The sequence below is a fragment of the Lissotriton helveticus genome, chromosome 3_1 (assembly GCF_964261635.1).
Source record: "Lissotriton helveticus chromosome 3_1, aLisHel1.1, whole genome shotgun sequence".
NCBI classification, from domain to species: Eukaryota; Metazoa; Chordata; class Amphibia; order Caudata; family Salamandridae; genus Lissotriton; species Lissotriton helveticus.
Window position 1 is genome coordinate 1153276213 of NC_136061.1, and position 24920 is coordinate 1153301132.

Consider the following 24920-nt stretch of genomic DNA (forward strand, 5'->3'; position numbering starts at 1 on the left):
ATACACAATGCAGTATCACACAAAGGTTCTGGAATGAAGTGTTCAAAGTGACCGGATGATAGGCAATCTCCTTAGCCGGAAGCGAAAAATGAACTGCACAAGAACAGTCAGGAAAAAGTGAACCATGAAATGTCAATCGTTGGTTAAACCCTTTATATTAATTGGAGTCCGTAACCTTTGGCATCAATATGACCCAGACCCAAATGTACTGCATAATAAAGACAGAGAAAATGAAATCTTGTCAGAAGGAAAATATGCTCACAGGAAAAGAAATATATAGGCAAAACATGTTTGGACTAATGGACTTGTTCGGTAGAGTGAAGGGACTTAAGCAGGTGTCTCATATGCATACGTTTACCAATCTTTACGTATTTTTGGGACATGCAAGCAAAACACGGTATTAACTAAATACATGCATCTAATTGTAACGCTCCATTTGTAGTGACTTTATGGACATACTTCGGCGTCTGCAGGTTTGTTTTACAAGGAGCAGCAGTGTGTTTATTGTCAATAAGAAGAACACTTGGGGTTCGGATGTTTGACAACTAGGTGTTGGCGCCCTTTCAACCACCAACAGTTTGCACGGTTAGATAGGTTTAAAGCACTTCATTAATGGGAAAAGCAAAACTATATATTCCACAATAGAAAGAACAGTTACACAAAAGTCAGGGCTGTTTGGTGTCAAACATGACGTTAGTGCATCAGAGCAAGCAAAGCAGATTGGTTTTACATTGCCAAATTCTGTTCTGATTCCTATGTGTAACGGCTACCATCGCATCAATATAGGGAAGTACATTAGTTAAATAACAGACACAAAGCATAGCATCTATTTTTAGGCTTAATACCATATGGTTTTACAGCAGGCAGGCACACACCGTGATGCGATGGCGGAGCAGAAGCCTCGGGCTAATTCCAGGCAGCTCAGCTCTATTTACGGGCCTCACAGTCAGGGTATCGCACACTCAGCACATGGCACAGCCTTCGGGTGGGATGGCAGTACGCTCAACGTCAAGTGCAAGGAATAGTCCGTAATTAGCAATTGCAGCAAGATACCTGGTAAATATGTACTCCCTCCACAATGGCGGCACACTCAAACGTGCCTGTTGCGGTAGCACGCACCACGCAGAGATGGACACGCACTTGTACCAAAACGTCTTACTCCTTGTTCCTGAGGTTTATTAATAAAAGCAATTGAAAACTACATCATTGGCTGGACATCGTAACTTCCCAGGACCTAAGTGGCCAAAGAGAATGCCTGTATCTTGCATCAATGTTAACACCATCCCTGTCAATAAAGTGAGTATGGGAGTGGGCTTTAATTTCGTATGTCCTAAAGGGTTTTGGGACCTTGGTTGGTGTGAGCTGACATTGCTTTTCAATGATAGTCCCGTAACCTAGAGATGCAGATGGCACTGTCGAGAGGCACTGGTATAATTACGTTGAAAGAGGTTGCTTTAAGAAACATTAGATTATGTGTTACATTAATTAATAATTCAGAGAAGGACCTGAGTGTAACGACACAGCTGTCCAGCTGTATGATCCCCTTCACATGAGGTAGGCCAGGGATGGAATCAATCTACTCAAAATGTGCAAAGTTTTTTCAGATGCGAAGTGACTTGATGTGCCTAGAAATGAAGGTACCGAATTGCAATGGAACGAAGGGGCATATTTAGCAAAAAGTAATGCAACGTAGCGCAGAGCAGCAAGTCACCAGAGGAAGAGCCACTCAACACCCCTGGTACGCCTTCCCAGGGCACAGTAACGCAATGCAGCGATTTGAGATGCATAGCTTGACAGACCCCCTAAGATGGCGACACTAAACCTTGCGAAATACTGATCTGAAGTACCTTTAAATTTTCTCATTCATTCAATGCACTCCAATAATATCACGGCAAAAGCGCAGTCTTCAGCTTCAGCCCTGGGCAGCAGCCTCCCTGGCGGTTCAGCCAGCTCATAAACTGTGCTGTGCCTATTCATGACAGGAGGATAACACTTGCACTTGTAAATTTCAATTCGTATTTTATGGCCCTCCAGTAAACTCTTACGGCTGCCACTTGTAAGTTGTGTCCTCTGTGTCTGATCTCACTGGTGCAGCCTTACTCATGGCAGGAGGAGCTAGGGTCCGCTACAGTGAAATCCCTTGTATTTCTGTAGCCTAATAATACAGTTGCTGAGTACCTGTGCTTTTAAAAAAAAAAAAAATGTGTAAAGAGGCACTGCTTTCACTTCTCTGCCGGGGCGCAATACTTTTAATGAGGGAGTCCGTGCACAGAACGAATCCGCAGCAAACAGTGGGGTGGTGGGGGTGAAGGAGGGAGTGAGTACCTTCACTTTCACTTCTAGCACGGATTACAAAATGGTAAATAAAAGTGACGAGTTAGACTTCCTGCGCCTATCACGGGACATTTCTACTAACTTTCTTCTTTGGGCCTCGTTAGGAGATGGGAAGTAATCCGACCTGTAATCCGCTTCAGCTGGTAACCGCAGGTGACGGACAAGTTCAGTTTACAAATTCTATGGGAACAATGTGCCACGCGCACGTTTAGCCAGGAAGTAACCTACACTGCGCAATGTTTTTCAGAAACGGGGACCAGGAATAGGTGGAAATGTGTACCAATGGTTGTGCTAATGCCCGTGGGCATGCCAATGCTCCTCGACCGGTGACGGTGCCACTACCCCTAGGCCATAGCTGCCAAGGTTTCAGATTGCTATGTGTGACATTTTAAAAATTTGAGTGAAATTATGATTGACATTTCAACGACTATGAGTGACACTTTCTCACAAGCAAAAATCATGCAATTAAGACAATGGAAACTTCTAAATATCAGAAATTACAGCCAATTGAGCAACAGCACCAGAAATAGGAGACTAACCCTATTGCTCCCCTGTAACCGGACTGTACTGTAAACAAATGCATTACCATGAAATTACACAAGTCACGTGAATGAACCGAAAGCAACCCGGCTGGCCACCTTTTGTTGTGCTGGTGGTGGGGGCTGCAGGTGACATCACTGGGGCTGAGCTCTGCCTCTTCTCCCCTTGCCTTTTAATGATCACGAGGCAGCGAGGCTAATGCTTAGCATCAATATGCCATGGGGACCCCTGCCCTGGGACTCGAGTATGACTCATGATATGCAGGTCTCTCAGAGAGAGCGTCCAGGCCCCCACGGAATGTGTGAGCTGGAGCCACTGTCTGAAGTCAACAACATTTCGGGCAGGCCGGGCACAAATCAGAAAAAAAGACACTGACACTGATCATGTGAAGAACACTGCAGAAAGTGTAAATTATGTCCACGGTAACCTACTGATTATAGGGGTTTCGTTTCCATTTAGTTGCCACTGTGGACATCAACACCGGCGTCGCGTGCGCAGCCAGCGCTGCGTGGGGGCTGACACTTACTTGTTGACCAGACCACCTAACTTGCAATTGCTGACATTTGACCGCAGCATAAAAATTACTTTAAAAGCCGTTTAGTCAAATCTTTAGCTTTCGTTTGATAAACAAATGTTGTGAATTGTCAGATATATAGCTCGTCAGTTAGTGTCACTACTCTGATTCTCTGAATTGATCTGTTCATGCGTTTGGCTTGAATGGGATTAAACACCCAGCTGCAAGTTTGTCTTTGAACTGTATTCTCTGCTAAGACCTTAGTGCATAACAACTACGAAGAGGGAGACCGTCTGCCTTCAGAAAACAGGTAGGCCTTATTACCGATACCGACCCCCGGTGAGAAGTTGAACCTGGGGTCGGACCGTCGGTAATACAGCGCCCAGCATCACACACTGTGTCCGGATTCGCAGGCGCTGCAGTCAGCATCACTGGGTGCTAATAGTCAAGTTTTTTTGCAATACCGTACGTATGAAAACATTACGACGTAGCCAGTTCTAATCACGGGCCTCACTACTTATTCGTCCCAGTCCTGTCGTGCAATTATAAATTAATAGTACAGTATAGACACACACACACATAAAATCATCACTCATCATGACTCATGACTCATCATAAACCTCAAGGTAGTAAATTATTGTGGTGGTGGCATAACTTACGTGGGTGGGGGGGGGATGCGGTCGGTCTCGATGACTGACAGTCACACTAGGTAGGTGAGGTCCCTCCAGGCAGGCGGTCCAGTGGCAGACACCAGTCAGTCAGCGACATACACAACACACACGTCTGGTGGTCACGAGTCGAGTTGAGTCGACGAGTCCGACAACAACAACAGTCACGCGCCCACTGACTCTAGTATGACTCATCTCATGAACATCATCACTAAAGTTTCACTTTCACTTTGACTTACTTGTTGTTGTCGGACTCGTGGGCCTCTTTGCATGATTCCAGCACGCGCAGTGTGGCCAATCACCAACGACAATGCCTTAGAGCATTCAACACCCACGCGCGGCACCATCCTGCTGGAGTAGCCAATCCTGGTGCGGCGTTAGCAGCGCCACTGCGCCAGGATTGGCTAAAGAGCCGACTGATATCTGCCCATTTTGAGACCCGGGCCCCGGGTCCATGCCTATGTCGGACATTACTGGTAGAGGGGGGGGGGGGGGTTGGAGGTCTCAACTGTGCGCATGCGCAGGCCAGTCGAAATCTCGACTACTCTGGCCTTTTACATGCGCACCCCTCTGCCTGTGCGCTGCCTGCCTGCCTGGCTGTCACTCTGACGCAGCCCCGCCCCCCACGCCGCCGGCCCACTTCCCTATGCAGTCCCGACCCTGTCGGGCTTTTCCCGGGCCTTAGTGCGCTCAGTTTTAAATTAATTTTAAATAATACTGACACTGATAGTGCAAATACTTTTTATTCAGTGCGGTCGTCTCGTCCAGGCTAGTGGGGCAACGCCCGAACGCCCCCAATGGACGCACCGCTACTGCGCACAGGTGTGTGGTCAGCTTTCAAAACCCCAGACAAAAGGGCTCTCGCTCTGCGCGAGCAGTGCTGCATACTGCAACGCAAGCACAAGCCCTAAAAAAAGAAACATTTGGACCAATTTATACAGAATGCGCTTTCAATGAACTGGTCTCAAATATATGCCTACGCCTTTCCTCTGATTCCGCTGGTTCCCAGAGTCATCCGCAAGATGAAGAAACAGCTTTGTCGCCCTCATTCTCATTGCTCCCAGACGGCCTCGGCAATACTGGTTAACCGAACTTCTCCTCCTTTCGGAGTGCGATCCCATTCAGTTTCCACCAACACTGAACCTTCTGTCCATTCAGGAGGGTCAGATCTGTCACCCGGATCCAGCATCCTTGAGATTAGCAGCTTGGCTCCTCAACACCTTGAGTTCGCACACTTAGATATCCCTGCGGACTGTCAAGAAGTTTTAGCCAATGCTAGAGCACCTGCCACGATTAAGACATACAAACTCAAATGGAAATGATGTTGCAACTGGTGTCAATCTATTTGGAAGAAAAATAATTAGGAACTGGTTTGAAATAGAACATAAAAACGGACAAATGACAGCAAAAACTATTGTATAAACAAGGTGTGTGATACAAAAATATGGCTTTTATTTTATTTTTATTCAAATATTATTCTATACACAATATCGTTATTCTGTTACAAGTGAATTGTCCTGTGTATACCTCCACTATACATGTGACTATCAGTCTACATATACATCCTATACAGATTTCTAGTGATTGGTAAGGGCTTGGAGGTTATGTGGAAGATTCTTTCAACACACAATACATAAAAACATGGCTAGATATGACATCTACGCGCGTTTCGGCTGGGGGCCTTCATCAGGGAGCCATGTGTGTATCCCAATGGACCTATACAGATAAGGAAATAAGTAGTAACAGTGCTTGTCATTGTCCGTAATTTGTCTACAATATTTACATGTTAAAATACAGCGAAAGAACATTATGATACATTTATACAATAATACATAGCATGACAATAGAGTCTATGAAGATTCTTGAACCTGTCCTATTATTTACAGTTATATATAGTGGGATGCCCATATGGGCTAATACATTGCTGGTGTCATTATATTTCTATGTAGCAAACTACAACATAGGGGCGATGAAAAAATGGGGGGGTACACATGGGGAAATTGTCGACACCATATTTAAACAAATCTGGGTGCTAACTGCCCAAATGGGCATAAGACGATAATGTTGTACAGATAGCCATGAAAGAGGGAAGGGGAAGAGGAGTAGTGGAGGATAAAGAGAGTGTCAATGATGACACAAGGTCAAAGGGAAGGATTGAGACCCTGGAAGTCCAGGGGAAGAAAGGGGGGGCAGAGCAGGGGGGATAAGTGAGGAGCAATGGTTGTACCTGGTTAAATAAGAGAAGCTGGTTTTCCCAGGGGGATAAAGAAATTTGGACCTGTGCTGGGTCTGACTCGGAGACGTGGGCGCTGCAGGGGGACATGGTTAAAAATGAGATGTTTAATAATTCAGAACAGATGGATTATCAAAAGGAAAGTATCGCAAGGCAATAAAGAACTACCTGTATGGTTAGTCGTGTTGAGTATTATATCTCTCTTTCAATCAGTATCCTGCTATCTAGCGGCAGACTTTGACTTTGGAGCTGTTAGATGGAGGAGACATGGGAAGGAATTATGTAAGTCAAATTAGTATCTGGAGGCTTAATTGAAGGAGCGTAGCAGGGGTGTTGCCTGTACAGGTGGTTGTGTACAGTTGCTTAATAGAGCGCTCTAGGTGCAGAGGAAATATGGTATAGTTAGCCTGATTATCGGTAAACTATGGGTTATGCATATCCAAGGGGGGGAGGATATGGGCAATCATGGTAATAAATACCTGTAGCTATAGGTCATAAGTGCTCTGGGAAGGATCGTTGAGCATTTCTTATAGCGCTGGCTATCTGTGTGTCAAAAGAGATACAAGCCATGATTACAGGTTAAAAGGCATATAGTTGTGCGCAGATGGTGGAGAACGGTTATATGCTTAACAGTAATTACCTTTAGTTTCCGCCTACTGCAGGTGCGCTGGGGGTCTGTGAGGTTCTAAAATTTAACTGCTGGATGCCGTCATTGCGGTTACGGTGCGGGGACAATCTGTATGGCAAAGATAGAGAAGTGGAGACATGCAGCCACCAGTTATTGTCGGGCTATGTCTTGCCATACATGTATGGACACTATAGAATCGAGCAAGAATCTGTGGTGACCGCTCTCTTACCTGATGGTTGTCTGTTCTAAACTTTCCAATTAGGGGGTCTGATGGCGTCTAGATATGTAGAGCCAGGATTCAGAACGTCTGAATGGAGACGGCTGTGTGTGCACCCTTGCGGTCAATTTCAAGCGTGGGCTCGGCTGAAATGGGTACAAACAATAACAGCGTGTTTGGATGGCGTGTTATTTTACGTAGATAGTGAAGAACAGTTATTAATTTTCGACCATTTACCTTTGGCTTCGGTCCACTGTATTTAGGTTGGGGGTCTAGCGGTTTGGCTGTTTAGCCGACGTGTGCCATCATATTAGTGGCAATGCGGAAGCAATCTGTGTGACAAGGATAAATGAAGCCAGCAGTTATTATCGTGCTGTTTTGTACAGGGCGGGTGTATGCGCTAATTAAACGGGCTGGGATCTACGTCAAGTAGCTTACCTGATAGTTATCTTCCTGCGCTGTCCGATGGGGGGGTCTGTCGGCGTCTAACCGCGTAGAGCCAGGGGTCAAGAAAGCTAAAAGGAGCCGTATTTAAATCATTGCGATAAGTTTCGAAAGTGGGCGCGTCTCGGGTTGCATAGAGATCGATGACGGGCTATGTTTGGTGGCGCCTTGAGGAAATGGTGAGAACTGGCAGCCATGTTGGAGAGGTGAAATGAGCCTCTCGTTATTTAATGGATACATTGCCTAAAGTTTGCGCGTCTCGAGTTGCATAAAGATCGATGACGGGCTATGTTTGGTGGCGCCTTGAGGAAATGGCGAGAACTCGCAGCCATGTTGGAGAGGTGAAATGAGCCTCTCGTTATTTAATGGATACATTGCCTATAGTTTGCGCGTCTCGAGTTGTATAAAAATCGATGACGGGCTATGTTTGGTGGCGCCTTAAAGAAATGACGAGATCTGGCAACCATGTTGGAGAGGTGGAATGAGCCTCTCGTTATTTAATGGCTACATTGCCTAAAGCTCGATGAAGGACTATGTATAATAGCGTCATATGGAGGTGCCAGGAGGCTGGCGGCCATATTGGGAGGGTGGACTAAACCTCTCGGTGTCTAATGCCTCGTAGTAGAAGCCAGACTTAATTCAATACCATCTGCTTTTTAGAGAAGTAAAAGATTATTGAGGGATGGCAGCCATATTGGAGAGGATGAAGTGGACCTCTTGATACTGAATGGTGGTAACAATTTAGTAGAATTTGCAGGGGAGTGGATAGGGTGAAGGGTATTGTTTGAACAAAGGGCAAAAAAGGGGGAGTAAAAAGATATAGTGTGCCTCAGTGGGGGAGAAAACATTAAAGTTATGTCCGGAATGGTAGGATGTGGGGCCCCATTTGTGTTTTTAACCATAGTTGTATCTCAAGACTTGGTCCCACGGTATTTCGTTATTCATACCCTTAAGATAAGTATTAAGGGTAAAAATCCAATAAACTTCGCGACATTTGCGCACCTGTGTGCTTAGTGTGCCGGATGTTTTATGGATCTTTTCCAAGATGAACCAACGAATATCGTTGGAGTTGTGTTTGGCCTCCTGGTAATGTTTAACCAGGGGGGCCTGCATTTTGCCTGTACGGATGGCTGATCTGTGTTCTGATAGGCGTGTGGACATCATCCTTGCTGTTTCGCCCACATAGCCATTGTTACACGGACACAGTAGAAGATAAACCACATTGGTGGTTTTACAGTTGGTGAGGGTTTGAGAGCGAATACTACAGTTGTTGAAATTCAGCTCTTTGGTTTCAATTGCGAATTTGCAGGCTACACAGTCCAGGCACTTATAGTTGCCTGTGGCAGGACTCAAGCCAGTGAGTGTTCGTTGTGTGGGAGCTGTTTTATTCGGCTCCATTCTTGATCTTACTACCAGATCTTTTAGATTTTTGTTTTTCCTGTATGCAAACATGGGCTTAGGGAGTAGACTTTCTTTGGGTTTTGTTGCATTCAGGATGTGCCAGTTAGAGAATATGATGTGTTGAAGCTTCGCATTCATGGTGGAGTGCCTGGTAACGAAGACCATTCTAGATTGGGGTTCTTTGGTTTGGGGTGTTAATAGGTGCTGCCTGTCGAAAAACCTTGCTCTTTTGTAAGATTCTCGTACTAGGCGTTTGGGGTACCCACGGGATATGAATTTGAGTTTCATATCAGTTGCTCTTTTGTCAAAATCTATGACAGAGGAGCAGTTCCTTCGGACCCGAAGGAACTGACTGAATGGGATGCTGGACTTCTGGGTTTTGGGGTGGTAGCTCGTATAGTGAAGTAACGTGTTGCGAGCAGTTGGCTTCACATACAGGTCTACAATGAGGCGGTAGTTCTTACTGATGATGTTGATGTCTAGGAACTCGACACGTGTCTGGCTGGACGCAACAGTGAAGTGCATGTTTGTGTCACATAGATTAAGCCATGACACGAAGGTGGATAATGGTTCTGTGTCTGAGGACCAGATGAAAAAAATATCATCAATATAGCGAGCCCATGATGAGATGGACTCGCTAAAGGGAGCGATTTCATTGTAAATGAATTTAGACTCAAATTCAGCCATGTAGATATTGGCTACGGTGGGCGCGCATGAAGCACCCATGCTTACGCCCATGGTTTGTTGATAGAGGGAGCCATTGAACTCAAATGTATTTTCCGATAGAACTATTTGTAAACAATCTAAGACGAAATCTTTCGGGCAGTCAATTTGGTAAGTATCAATAAACCACGAGACGGCTTTAATTGCTCCTGGTTGCGGGATATTAGAATACAGCGCCTCTATGTCCATAGTGGCTAGCCACTGTTTGTCAGGGTCAAAGGTGAGAGATTCAACGATGTTAATGATGTCTCTTGTGTCTTTGACATGGGATGGAGTTTTTAGTATATGAGGCCTAAGAATGGTATCAATGTATTTTGATAAGGGTTCGGTAGTGGATCCGATGGTGGAGACTATCGGTCTATACGGAGGATCATGGCTGTTTTTGTGTATCTTTGGGACTCCATAGATAGCTGCCATTTTGGGTTGGCGAACATTAAGGAATTGCCACTCCTTATCACATATTACATTGTCGTCAAGGGCCTTAGTTGTTAGAGACAAAATTGCAGACTGGACTCTTTTGGTGGGATCTTTTTGAACTGGGATATAATGGTTGGTATTATGTAGTAGTTTCTCCATGTTCAGTATGTATTGATTGGTGTCTAACACCACTATACCTCCCCCTTTATCACAACATTTGATCGTGATATCTTGGTCTGTTTTCAATTCTGTGAGCGCTTGATGTTCCTCAGACGAGATGTTGTAGCTGGGGGGGGGTATATATTTAGTGGCAGCTGTGAGTTTATTGTACACCACATGTTCGAATGTGGCAATTTCCGGCGATACTTGTTCTAAAGTAGGTAGAAAAGTAGATGTTGGTTTTAGACCTGATAAATTGATGGCATCATCTATTTCTATGGTATTGCCTTCAAAGAAATTTTGAAGTCTGATCTTCCTAAAGAAGGTCATGAGATCTTTGAAAAGTTCAAATCTGTTGATCCTACAGTGGGGAACAAAGGAAAGCCCTTTAGTTAACAGTTTTTCTTTTGCCGGAGTAAGGGATTTGCTACTTAAGTTGAAGATGGGTATTTCTTCTAGTCGCGCCAATATTGAGCATGGCGCGTCACTAGAAATTGGTTGGGGTTGGAGTACATCGCTGGAGCTTCCTGGTAGTTCTGGGGGGGTGGAGGAGGATAGGCATGCATCAAAGGGCCTGGATATTGATGGTTGGGGGGTGGGGGATAATGCTGGTTGTATTGTTGTGGGTTGCCCCTGTAACGCGATTGATATCTGGGTTTCCAGCGTCCCTGGGGGTTCCCTCGCCTGGATAAAAAAGGCCTGTTGCCTCTATTTTGTGCTCCTCTTTGTTGTCCTCCTTGGTCTGGGTCACTGGTGTTGCTCTCATTATCTGACCCTGATGTATTAGAGAAAGTGGTCACTTTTTTGGGGATAGATTGTTGGTTTTGGGCATAGGTGTTGTCGCCCAGGGGTTCTGGCTGATAGTAATTGTCTGCCAGATACGGATAGACCTTCTCATTACTGAAGTATTGAATATCTTTTTTAAGTTTATCTGTTTTCCTCTTTAAGAGGTAGTCATGGTATGACTGTAGGTCATTTTCTATCTCTTCTAGTTTTTTTATTGCATCTTCTTTGGCTGTATTATTTTTGAGTTTGTTCTCTAATTCTGTAATTTCTATTAAAAGGGTCTCTACCAGATGCTTGGCGGTCTCTACTATAAGCATCATAAGATCCCTTGAGCATCTATTTGCTATGAGGGACCATCTTTCTAGGAATCTTCTTATCTGGACAAAAAGCCCTGGGATATTTTTCACTCGCAGGCCTTGAGGAATAACTCCAGCTTTTAAATATTGGAGCATGAAGTGGCCATGCAGTTCTATACGTTTTGTTTTTTTCTTTAAGGCTAGTAGTTGCTGATATTCAATATTTTGTGGATTAGTACTTACTGGGGTGTCTGTGGTAGCTAATTCGCCTACCATAGACACGAAGTCATCATCAGAGAACCCAAATGTGTGTAATTTATCCATGAGGGACAAGTGAAGGGACGAGGGGTTAAGAATAGGTGACCAATATGAGCAGCAAAAGAAAGGGAAAGTGAAGAAGGTACAGGTTCAAGGTGAAACAATGGACTAAGATTAGATTAAAATTAGCTAAACCCCCGCACAGACAGGCTGTGGAGACAATATGTGTAAGAAAAAAGGGGTATCCCCGACTAGAGTTCCTAATTCGGGATAGGTATACTATTTGGAAGAAAAATAATTAGGAACTGGTTTGAAATAGAACATAAAAACGGACAAATGACAGCAAAAACTATTGTATAAACAAGGTGTGTGATACAAAAATATGGCTTTTATTTTATTTTTATTCAAATATTATTCTATACACAATATCGTTATTCTGTTACAAGTGAATTGTCCTGTGTATACCTCCACTATACATGTGACTATCAGTCTACATATACATCCTATACAGATTTCTAGTGATTGGTAAGGGCTTGGAGGTTATGTGGAAGATTCTTTCAACACACAATACATAAAAACATGGCTAGATATGACATCTACGCGCGTTTCGGCTGGGGGCCTTCATCAGGGAGCCATGTGTGTATCCCAATGGACCTATACAGATAAGGAAATAAGTAGTAACAGTGCTTGTCATTGTCCGTAATTTGTCTACAATATTTACATGTTAAAATACAGCGAAAGAACATTATGATACATTTATACAATAATACATAGCATGACAATAGAGTCTATGAAGATTCTTGAACCTGTCCTATTATTTACAGTTATATATAGTGGGATGCCCATATGGGCTAATACATTGCTGGTATCATTATATTTCTATGCAGCAAACTACAACATAGGGGCGATGAAAAATACAGACTGAAACAGACTTTCCTATTATTTACAGTTATGTACAGTTGGATGCCCATATGGGCTAATACATTGCTGGTGTCATTATATTTCTATGTAGCAAACTACAACATAGGGGCGATGAAAAAATGGGGGGGTACACATGGGGAAATTGTCGACACCATATTTAAACAAATCTGGGTGCTAACTGCCCAAATGGGCATAAGACGATAATGTTGTACAGATAGCCATGAAAGAGGGAAGGGGAAGAGGAGTAGTGGAGGATAAAGAGAGTGTCAATGATGACACAAGGTCAAAGGGAAGGATTGAGACCCTGGAAGTCCAGGGGAAGAAAGGGGGGGCAGAGCAGGGGGGATAAGTGAGGAGCAATGGTTGTACCTGGTTAAATAAGAGAAGCTGGTTTTCCCAGGGGGATAAAGAAATTTGGACCTGTGCTGGGTCTGACTCGGAGACGTGGGCGCTGCAGGGGGACATGGTTAAAAATGAGATGTTTAATAATTCAGAACAGATGGATTATCAAAAGGAAAGTATCGCAAGGCAATAAAGAACTACCTGTATGGTTAGTCGTGTTGAGTATTATATCTCTCTTTCAATCAGTATCCTGCTATCTAGCGGCAGACTTTGACTTTGGAGCTGTTAGATGGAGGAGACATGGGAAGGAATTATGTAAGTCAAATTAGTATCTGGAGGCTTAATTGAAGGAGCGTAGCAGGGGTGTTGCCTGTACAGGTGGTTGTGTACAGTTGCTTAATAGAGCGCTCTAGGTGCAGAGGAAATATGGTATAGTTAGCCTGATTATCGGTAAACTATGGGTTATGCATATCCAAGGGGGGGAGGATATGGGCAATCATGGTAATAAATACCTGTAGCTATAGGTCATAAGTGCTCTGGGAAGGATCGTTGAGCATTTCTTATAGCGCTGGCTATCTGTGTGTCAAAAGAGATACAAGCCATGATTACAGGTTAAAAGGCATATAGTTGTGCGCAGATGGTGGAGAACGGTTATATGCTTAACAGTAATTACCTTTAGTTTCCGCCTACTGCAGGTGCGCTGGGGGTCTGTGAGGTTCTAAAATTTAACTGCTGGATGCCGTCATTGCGGTTACGGTGCGGGGACAATCTGTATGGCAAAGATAGAGAAGTGGAGACATGCAGCCACCAGTTATTGTCGGGCTATGTCTTGCCATACATGTATGGACACTATAGAATCGAGCAAGAATCTGTGGTGACCGCTCTCTTACCTGATGGTTGTCTGTTCTAAACTTTCCAATTAGGGGGTCTGATGGCGTCTAGATATGTAGAGCCAGGATTCAGAACGTCTGAATGGAGACGGCTGTGTGTGCACCCTTGCGGTCAATTTCAAGCGTGGGCTCGGCTGAAATGGGTACAAACAATAACAGCGTGTTTGGATGGCGTGTTATTTTACGTAGATAGTGAAGAACAGTTATTAATTTTCGACCATTTACCTTTGGCTTCGGTCCACTGTATTTAGGTTGGGGGTCTAACGGTTTGGCTGTTTAGCCGACGTGTGCCATCATATTAGTGGCAATGCGGAAGCAATCTGTGTGACAAGGATAAATGAAGCCAGCAGTTATTATCGTGCTGTTTTGTACAGGGCGGGTGTATGCGCTAATTAAACGGGCTGGGATCTACGTCAAGTAGCTTACCTGATAGTTATCTTCCTGCGCTGTCCGATGGGGGGGTCTGTCGGCGTCTAACCGCGTAGAGCCAGGGGTCAAGAAAGCTAAAAGGAGCCGTATTTAAATCATTGCGATAAGTTTCGAAAGTGGGCGCGTCTCGGGTTGCATAGAGATCGATGACGGGCTATGTTTGGTGGCGCCTTGAGGAAATGGTGAGAACTGGCAGCCATGTTGGAGAGGTGAAATGAGCCTCTCGTTATTTAATGGATACATTGCCTAAAGTTTGCGCGTCTCGAGTTGCATAAAGATCGATGACGGGCTATGTTTGGTGGCGCCTTGAGGAAATGGCGAGAACTCGCAGCCATGTTGGAGAGGTGAAATGAGCCTCTCGTTATTTAATGGATACATTGCCTATAGTTTGCGCGTCTCGAGTTGTATAAAAATCGATGACGGGCTATGTTTGGTGGCGCCTTAAAGAAATGACGAGATCTGGCAACCATGTTGGAGAGGTGGAATGAGCCTCTCGTTATTTAATGGCTACATTGCCTAAAGCTCGATGAAGGACTATGTATAATAGCGTCATATGGAGGTGCCAGGAGGCTGGCGGCCATATTGGGAGGGTGGACTAAACCTCTCGGTGTCTAATGCCTCGTAGTAGAAGCCAGACTTAATTCAATACCATCTGCTTTTTAGAGAAGTAAAAGATTATTGAGGGATGGCAGCCATATTGGAGAGGATGAAGTGGACCTCTTGATACTGAATGGTGGTAACAATTTAGTAGAATTTGCAGGGGAGTGGATAGGGTGAAGGGTATTGTTTGAACAAAGGGCAAAAAAGGGGGAGTAAAAAGATATAGTGTGCCTCAGTGGGGGAGAAAACATTAAAGTTATGTCCGGAATGGTAGGATGTGGGGCCCCATTTGTGTTTTTAACCATAGTTGTATCTCAAGACTTGGTCCCACGGTATTTCGTTATTCATACCCTTAAGATAAGTATTAAGGGTAAAAATCCAATAAACTTCGCGACATTTGCGCACCTGTGTGCTTAGTGTGCCGGATGTTTTATGGATCTTTTCCAAGATGAACCAACGAATATCGTGTCAATCTGCCAATTTGCATCCAGTTCATGCCAAACAAGAGCTGATCTTACCGTTCTTTCTTCAATTGGCAAAATCAGGTTTATCTCATTCCACGTTAAAGGTGTTTTTGGCAGCTATCTCAAGGTTCCGTCAGGATGGCACTAACTCTCCCTACTCTATTAGAGTTATTCAGCAATTTTTTATAGGACTATAGGACTATTTCAAATGTTTCCCCCTATCCGGCGTCCACCTCTATCCTGGCATTTGAATGTGGTGCTCGCTCAACTCATGCGGCACCCCTTTGAACCTATTCATAAAGTGGATCTTAAGTTCCTTTTTTGGAAGGTATCTCTGCTTTTGGCGCTGACATAAGCAAGGAGAGTCAGCGACATTCAAGCATTCACTGTTAAGTCCCCTTTTCTACAGTTCACTTCCAATTCAGTGGTGCTTCGTACCAATCCTAGCTTCACGCCTAAGGTACCTACGGATTTTCACCTTCATGAACCGATAATTTTGAAGGTTTTCATTCCAAATCCTCAAACAGCGGCTGAAAGAGCCTTACATTCCCTTGATATCAGAGGTGTCTCAAGTTTTATCTTCAACAAACTGCAACAATTCAGAAATCAAATCAGCTATTTGTAGCATATAGAAGATTATGTCAAGGTTACTCTGTATCCACGCAGACCATAGGTCGCTGGATGTCTGCTGCGATTAGTCTGTGTCATCAGCAGGCAGGAAGGCCTTTGCAAACAACCCCGAGAGGGCATTCTACGAGAGCAATCCACTCATCTACCGCGCTCTTTGCTGGTGTGCCTCTTCATCAGATCTGCAGAGCGGCAACCTGGTCCAGCAGACACACCTTTACCAAACATTACTGTTTGGACGCTTCAAGTGATGCAGACACGTTAGTGGGACGAGCTGTTTTCCACAATCTTGTTAAATAAGGTGAGCCTCTGTTCTCCCTCCTCTACTTTGCTCTTTTTAGACGCTTATTTATATATATATATATATATATATATATATATATATATATATATATATATATATATACGTTTATGATATTGTTTATGCTTCTTTATTTATGTGTGTGTGTGTGTGTATATGTGTGTGTGTATATATATGTGTATATATATATATATATATATATATACTATGATACAAGGAGCGTCTAACGAGCATTATGTTATGTACTGCTATCTACTCTGATTCAGGCATGAGAATCTATGAAAGACACCCCAATACTGGAGAAGAACAATAGTTACTTACCTGTAATCTATGGTTCCCCAGTATTGGTGTCTTCCATAGATTCACATGCAACTCGCCCACCTCCCCACAGAGGCTGTTTAGGCTATAATGTTTTGTTTCACTCCTGTGCGATAAAATCTGAGAGCCTGAGCCTCTGGGGAGAACATTCTGGTGGGTGCTGTTGCCTGATTAGCTGCAGTTTGGACTTTACAAAATGACTGATAGTTATGAGTGTGGAAGTTTTTCTCTTGTAGTCTAGGGCTACTTTACTTCATGGTTGCTTATTACCAAGGTTTTTCTGGTTATTAGGTGCATATTATTGCTTTTTTATGTACCATGGGACTCCCACTCCGACAACGGGGAATGATTCAGGCATGTGAATCTATGAAAGACACCAATACTGGAGAACCACAGATTACAGGTAAATAACTATTGTTCTTCCTGTACATAATTCTTTCGACCCTCTTTGCACCCTGGAAGGGGTTGATTGACTTTCACTGCATTTTGTAATGGAAGCAGGGGCAGAAGAGGACAGAGATACCAGTCCCACAGGTTTATTTATTTTGAATTCTGGTGAAAACAATATGGAAAAGTTATACGGGGCAGTACCCATGGAGTATGTCACAGAATCTGTAGGGACTGAAGGTGGTCTTGTGAGCCGAAAAACCTCATCAGAACAACTGGAGTTTTCTAATGGATTGCCAGGGCCATTGAGTACAGTTTCCCCAACAGTTGTCGCGCTGAATGCGGTTTGTTCTTTTTCTTTGCCAGTCACTTCCACTTGTTCAATTATTTCATGGAACATTGATGCCAAAGGAGAGGGTTCTTAGTGCAAGGGAGTGATTGCGCTCTGCTGGATAATTGGCAAATTCACAAAAAAAAAAAATGGTGTGGTGCTGCCAGGAAAGGGGTGACCCTAACAACCCCCTAAAAAGATGTTGTACAATACATACATCTACATTAGATAGAGAAGCTGTGCACACACATAGATATCAAACATATAATATGTCAGTTTGTAAATCTGAAAGAAAAAAGCAGTTGACGCCTGTCGATCTCGTTGCTTTAATACTCGTACTAGACAGCGCCAGCCGACACGTGTTTCGTCTGAGTACAATACACTCTGACTCTTCAAGGCTAGCTCCTAATAGAAGCAAGAAAATCAATCCCGGGCAAACGGTGATAATTCCAACTCGGTTAGGGTGTCTGCAGATTGTCGATAGCACAATCACACTTTCGCCAAGGAGGAAGATGCCGGAACTGATGTCGGGCAGACCGGCAGGATTTTTACCGAGGAGCCATCAATATTTGAAAACTTGCAGTAAAGATACTTTGGCATATTCTGTATCTGATAAATGTTTTACGTCTGTCCCGACCCTGATAACGGCGATAATTCGTTGAGCACACCGCCACAGCGGATTAATTGACTCTTATTCCTCTACGACCCGACAATCTGCAGACACCCTAACCGGGTTGGAATTATCACCGGTTGCGGGGGATTGATTTTCTTGCTTCTATTAGGAGCTAGCCCTGAAGAGTCAGAGTGAATTGTACTCAGACAAAACACGAGTCGGCTGGCGCTGTCTAGTACGAGTATTAAAGCAACGAGATCGACAGGCGTCAACTGCTTTTTTCTTTCAGATTTACAAACTGACATTATAGGTTTGATTTCTATGTGTGTGCACAGGTTCTCTGTATTTCATGGAACTATCGGGGCTGCGCACTAAGTTACAGAACCCAGTTTGGGTCGATCTTATTGGGGATGCTCAAATTGTATGCCTACAGGAAACATGGGCATTAGAGCCACTACACATAAATGGCTTCAAGACCTACCACAAACAGGCTATGAAGGGTCTGGGGGGAAGGCCAAAGGGTGGTATTTGAACCTATATTTTCAATAGTATGAACTTAAATAAAATATATTTCCATATGGGGGAATGTTATTATCTAATTGAACTAGTAGTGAATGCGACCCACCTTATTGTGTTGATACATTTTTACAATAATGTTCCACTCGATGGCCTTGGATTAGTGATAAAAAATTTAAATGCAGCTTTGAATGCTTTATATATTGGGAATTTTAAACATACAATGGTTATCCTAGCGGGAGATTTTAATTGTGCTCTCTTTAACCTCACTGATAATTGAATGTGTGGTTTGTATAATGAAGAAGAGTACTATACCCACTTCTGTCATACTAGGACGGGGGACCTGTTTAATGAGTTTATCTCTACAACAGATCTTGGCTATGTTAATGAATTATTGGTCACCCCATTTTGCATACCACAAACCTTTAATGGGAGGGGGTTTACAACTACTATTGATTTTATATTAGCTTCACGCACATATGGTCCTTTCTTTTAAGGTAGGGGACACTAGCATAAGTGATCACTTCCCGCTCTGTTTACAGCTTAGCCTACCTATTCACAAATTGAAGAAATCTAATTTGACTACCCAAATGTTGGGGGACATCGAATTAAATAAAACAAATGGCTATTCTTTAAAATGGGCAATATTGACCCTGAACCATTAACTAGGAAAGTGATATTGAACTGTAAATCCGCTATCGAGATATGTTTGAGCGACACTGTCTTTTATGGATATTGTCCTTTCCTTTAATGACATCACTAAGGAGGTCAAGAACTTGCTTACGGCCCAGTATCATAAGTCGATAACTGCAAAACAACAGTTGATGGACAGAATGCAGAACAATGTCATACATTCACCCCAGTACAGAGATCGGTTTCTGGCTATCAGCCGTCTTCAGCCAGGATAGCTTGACTCCAGTGGTGTGGAGAGCATGGAACTCACGTCTGAGCATACCCATCCCACTCGGGGAGACAAATGTAAAACAACAGTTGATGGACAGAATGCAGAACAATGTCATACATTCACCCCAGTACAGAGATCTGGGCCTAAATCCATTGTTTTTTTGCACTCCACACCACCCCAGTTCAGACATGGCCATATGCAAATCAGCCTTGACCCTGTGCCTCATGGGAACAGTCCAGCCCGAACTGCCAAGCCATGTCTTTACTGGACCAGAATCAAGCATCCTAGGACCGGTTTCTGGCAATCGGCCGTCTTCAGCCAGGATAGCTTGACTCCAGTGGTGTGGAGAGCATGGGACTCACGTCTGAGCATACCCATCCCACTCAGGGTGACCAATGCAAAACATAAGTCGATAACCCCTGGGTGGTTCGACAAGAAATGCACTAGTGCCAATTCCACCTTGAACAAAGAATTGCATAGGCAGCCTAAATCCCCAACAAAAATTAGACCGGCTAGAGCAGAATATAGAGGGGTGATAAAAGCGAGGAAACTAATATTACGAAATGAGGCTTGGGAGGCTCTTCATTGCACAGCCCAGTTAAAAGACTGCACTGCAAGGAAGGTATTGAGGACCCCTTTCTTATCGCCCAAAAATGGCCCTTCTGTTGAAATAGCTATTTCAGAAAAAACTTGGATAAGTCCCTTTTCTAAAGTATATAGTGACCGAGGAAATCAAGGGGAAGCAGTGATTGATAGAACATTAAATAGCGTTGATCAACTTGATTTACAGATTACACTGGAGGAGGTGAGTAGGGCCTTGGCACTTAGTTTAGGTGGCAAAGCCCCAGGACCCGACAGGGTCCCAGTTGATATATTCAAACTAAATGTTTTACTTTGGGGGCCAATTTTAACGCAAGTTATTAATGCCAGTATTAAGACAACATTCCCTAAGACCTGGGTGCAATCAATGATCATACCTATCTTTAAACAATGGGATCGCCAGGATCCGGGGTGTTACAGACCGATTTCATTCCTGGATTCCACGATTAAAGTGTTAGGGCGGGTCATTTTAGAATGCCTTCAAGATTGGGCAGAAGAAACCCATATTTTGTCAGATTTTCATTATGGTTTTCATGCCGGGCTCGGTACAATCGAACAGAGTCTGAACTGTTCTATAGTGATAGGCAAGTATACACGAGCAAAAAACAGGACTCTTTTCCTGGCTTATGTTGACCTCACAGCAGCCTTCGATTCAGTTAGGCATCCTAGGCTGTGGGAGGTCCTTGAGAAAGTAAGGGTTGACCCCCAGATAGTAGTTTTTCTAAAACGTCTGTATAATGGAGCTACCGTAAGTGTTCGGTACGGTTTGAGGAGTGAATGTACTCAGCAGTTTCCCATTAGGAGAGGGGTCAGGCAAGGCTGTGTGCTGGCACCTTTTCTTTTTAACCTTTACATTAACGTACTGGGTGATGCTCTACTCTTGAAAGGTAAAGATTTTCCACAAGTTGGAGGGCGGTTTAACCCGCCCTCCTTTATGTGGATGATGCTGTGTTAATAGCACGTGCCCAAAGCGGCCTCCAGAGAGCTTTGGATGGGTTCGGGGATTTTATGAAGGACTTAGGTTTAAATACTAACATCTCATAGACGTTTGTCATGAGATGTAGACAAGGGACCCAACGGACGCGGGAAATCTTTGTAGATGGTGAAAAGTTAGAAACTACTAGAAATGTTTCCTACTTGGGAGTATCATTTAATCAGCGTGATCTATGGGCACAAACTATCCCCTCAAAAAAATGTCTTATTAGATCAATAGCAGCCTTGACAAACTTTGCGAAAAAGCTAGGTAGGAAACCTCCCGCAAATATAGAAGGCCAAATGTGTTACAATGGTAATTTACGGGGTATGGGTCTGGGGGTTCTCAAATGCTATCCACTACAAATGGTTAAACTCATTTCTTAGGTACATTCTTTCTGTTCCCCCGTGTACCTCCTTGTATGTTTGCGACAAAGAGTTGGGCCTCCATTATATTGTCTATCTTATAATATTGGAACCAATACTCTTGTGGCATAAAGTTTGGTGTAAAGATCAGACCAAGTTAAACAGAGATCCTGAAAGATACATTAAGATTGGAGGGGGCTCTAACGATCCCTTGGATTTGCTTTATTCATGATTTCATGAACGACCTGGGCCATCCAGAATATTTTTCAAATCCGATCTCCATGTTGGAGATCCCTAGAAAGATTTTGAAAAAAGAGGGCCTCCATCTATAGGATTCGATCAGAATGGCAGAAGAAATTTCAAAAGTCAGTGTAAGGCAACATCAATTGTTACGAACAACTTTGGGGATGGACCCCTACCTATCTTTTGTACCCGGGACGTTCAACAGGTTTCTTCTAACCAGGTTCAGAATGGGAATTGTACACAGATTAGTGTTTATACTGAAAACGAACGATTTGTCCCGTAATCTGTTAACCTGTCCTTGTGATAATCCCTCAAAGCAATCCACCATCCACTTAGTCCTGTTTTGTAAATTTTATGCTGAGCCAAGGAAAGTTTGGATTATTCCTTTTTTCTAAATCCGGGGCTCAAGCAGTGTCGCCCCGCTATGTATTTACTCCAGCTACGGAAAATGAGCATGTAGCTTGGAGAATAGCTATGTTTTTAAAGAAGGTGCTTCAATATAGGAAATGTTGTACAATTACTGAGCTGTAGTTGGAGTATCTTGTATTATATCAATTGAGCTTTCCTTTATTGTTATATTGTTGTGTATATATTATGAATGAAAATATATTTTTATATCTATGTGCTTTTATGCCTGTTTTAAAAAAGCAGATGAATAAAGCTTTCCTTGACTTGACTTGATATTAATGGGTGATGGGGGACTGTCTCTATAGGAGTGCTGTTTTTGTTTTGAAGTTATACAAAATGTTGATCAGTGTTATGCAAGTCTTATGTTAGTATTTATAACATAAGTTTAAATATGTAAATCTGAATAGGTACTACTAATGTGCACCTCTGAATGATTTCGAGTGGTTTCCCTGCAAGTTTGTCACTCTCCTTTCCCATCACTTATTGCTTTACTAAGCTCAGTGATGGGTTTCACCCTCAACAAAGTTAAGCAGTATAATAAAACGATATGCTCCTGATTATGTTTTTTTTAAGCCAATATAGTGTTCCTCTTTTTAACTTCCATATGCTGGGGGTATGGATAAATATTCATCAGGAAGGGGTGGGCAGTGGTTCATAGTTTTGACCTTCATTGTGATCATCTTTTTTAAATTTGTTTAGGACCTTTAAAAACTTTCTGATTTTTACTATTTTGATAGTATCACACGAATTCAGGAAAACAAACAATATGGTAGTTGATGTAATCTCTAGGTTTCAGTGTCAGTTTGTCAAGAATGCAAATGTTGTAGATTGTTATTACTAAAAATGAAAAGCATGTGTAAAGCTGTTCATTCAAAAAATGCATATCACATGTAAAGTAGCTCATTGTTGAGAAAAGGTACCATGGACGACAAGGTAAAAAAACATCAAATGTATGAATCGTTGCAATAGGCAGATAAGACTTATACTAAATGCCTAATCAATCTAAGTCAATGTCATTGTTGCTCCCTTTATTGAGGAATTGTTTACTCCCATGTCTCTAACAAACAGGTGCACAGTATTCTACGGGAAAGATTTTGCAACCACAACTGTCATGGGAAACGGTTTGGTGTGGAGTCTCAGTACCAGTAAGTGAAATTGTTTCAAATGTCACAAATAAGTTGTGCCTTTAGAAAGGTGTGACCGATCCTCTTTATATTGTATTAGACAAAAGGTCAAGTAGGCCTTTTTATCTATATCATAATACGTTGAGTGTTAGGTGCTTTATCACCTCAATGAAGTTGCTTATCCGTAGTTGCTGTTAACTCTGAAAATGGCTTAACCTTTGAATAGAATACAGAAGAGGCCATTGGGATGGAAATCAAACCAAAAATATTGGTTTAGGAATGCTCTGGATATTACATCTGAATACATTTAGAGCCAGGTATTTGTGGAGGTAATGGCCCTTGAACTGAGATGTGACAGGACTACCAGCCTCTAAATCATTGAAGGAGGTGGAGTAGTGTGGCTCACTGGTTAGAGGCAGCAGACCCAGGAGCAGAAGTCGGCCCGGGACCAGGGTTCAATTCCCGACGCGGCAGGGTCGTGGACTTGGGTCAGCGGACTCGATAATTCTCGCTTCGGTGCCTACTCTAATCAGGGGTCCCACTCGGCAACTCAGGGCATTAGCTTGCCTAATCTCCACAACGGCCCCATCAACGCCGGGGATGCCTGGCTCCACCTTGGGGACTCCCAGAAGGGACCATCCCACAGGGAAAGCCAGGACGGGTTCCCCAGCGTTATACAGCGCCAGAAAACCTACGGGTAGCAGTGCGCTTTGCAAGCTCAAATACATTTATATTATATTCCTTATTGCTGTTTCGAAATTGTCTGCACCCTAGCATCACATTTGATTCAAGATTAATGCGTAAAGGCTGATGTGCAATATTTTTTTACATCTGGATCCAATTTTAATCTGTAACAGTTGATTTCAGTGTTTACGTTTGAGGTTTGCCTGATCAGCCGTTTCCTTTTTGGTCAAATAAAGATGGCTTTCTCCGTTTTATTTTCTTTGTATTCTTAGAGAAAGTGCCTGGCTCCATAGTGTGTTTGTTTCTTAGTTCTCATTTGCTTTCCTTCATATTCTTGTATTTAGAAAGCCTGCATGCCTTCCTCTTTTCATTGTCCTTTTCTCACGTTACTTCTCGAGTCTTTCAGAGTGCTTACTGCTTGCGTACCTCTCTGGTAATTTTCCATAGAGCATTTGGGATTTGGGTTGTACAAGACTGCATACTAACGCGATCCCTTTTGGTGCCCATCGACAATAGGGGGCACACCACTTGCCTCAATAATTCTCATACCAATCCATAGAAATAGTTGTGGCATAGACACGTTTTTGCATGTTTTTGTTTCGTAAAACAACTACATTTATGCTTGATTGACTTCCTGTTGCTTTCTTTGCAGGCACTTGCTTGAGCTATTGAAACGAACTGTTATTCATGGAGAGAGCAACTCTGCACTAATTATTGGACCTAGGGGGTCTGGAAAGAATATGGTAAACTTCTGTAGAAACATTTGTCTCACTATCTGCTGTGAACTATTACCTCCTTAATATAGCATTCCCATCCTCAGTGTATTATGCCATAAACTGAATGCTCCAACAAATAATATCAGCAGCAACTGTTCTATTTAATTAGGTTGGCGGGAAAGAGTGCCGTGAACTTACTATGCTTTATAAAATAATAGTTTGGGAGAGAACTTCAAGGTGTAAGTTAGCTTGTGGTGAGGTCTGGTTGCAGCTTGGTGGGAATGCAGTAGGACCGCCGCTCCTCACCCCCCCATTTGGCTCATTGCCAAGGATTACAGAGGAAGTCCCAAGTATGCATGCATGAATTAATTTCATTAAGGGTGAACCTGAATGGTTTCCATCTGCAAACAATTGTTAGAATAGCAGACTGAAATTTCTCGTGTACCACTTTAGTAGCCACATGATTGATTGATTGACCTCTAGAAATTCAGGTATAAGGAGAAGGGATCTGGTGATTGTATTGAGTGAAAAGAAGATTTATATAGC

The 24920-nt window shown here is 43.2% G+C and overlaps 1 protein-coding gene across 5 annotated transcripts in view; it reads left to right on the plus strand.

The window, feature by feature from the left end:
* The window catches only part of ORC4 (origin recognition complex subunit 4), a 249980-nt gene that overhangs the window by 68096 nt on the left and 156964 nt on the right, over nt 1–24920 (plus strand). For all 5 annotated transcript variants that reach the window (XM_078681765.1, XM_078681769.1, XM_078681768.1 and 2 more), the window contains 2 exons: nt 22919–22995; nt 24311–24401. In XM_078681765.1, coding sequence (XP_078537891.1) covers nt 22919–22995; nt 24311–24401 — 168 coding nt within the window. The remainder of the gene's footprint in view (nt 1–22918; nt 22996–24310; nt 24402–24920) is intronic.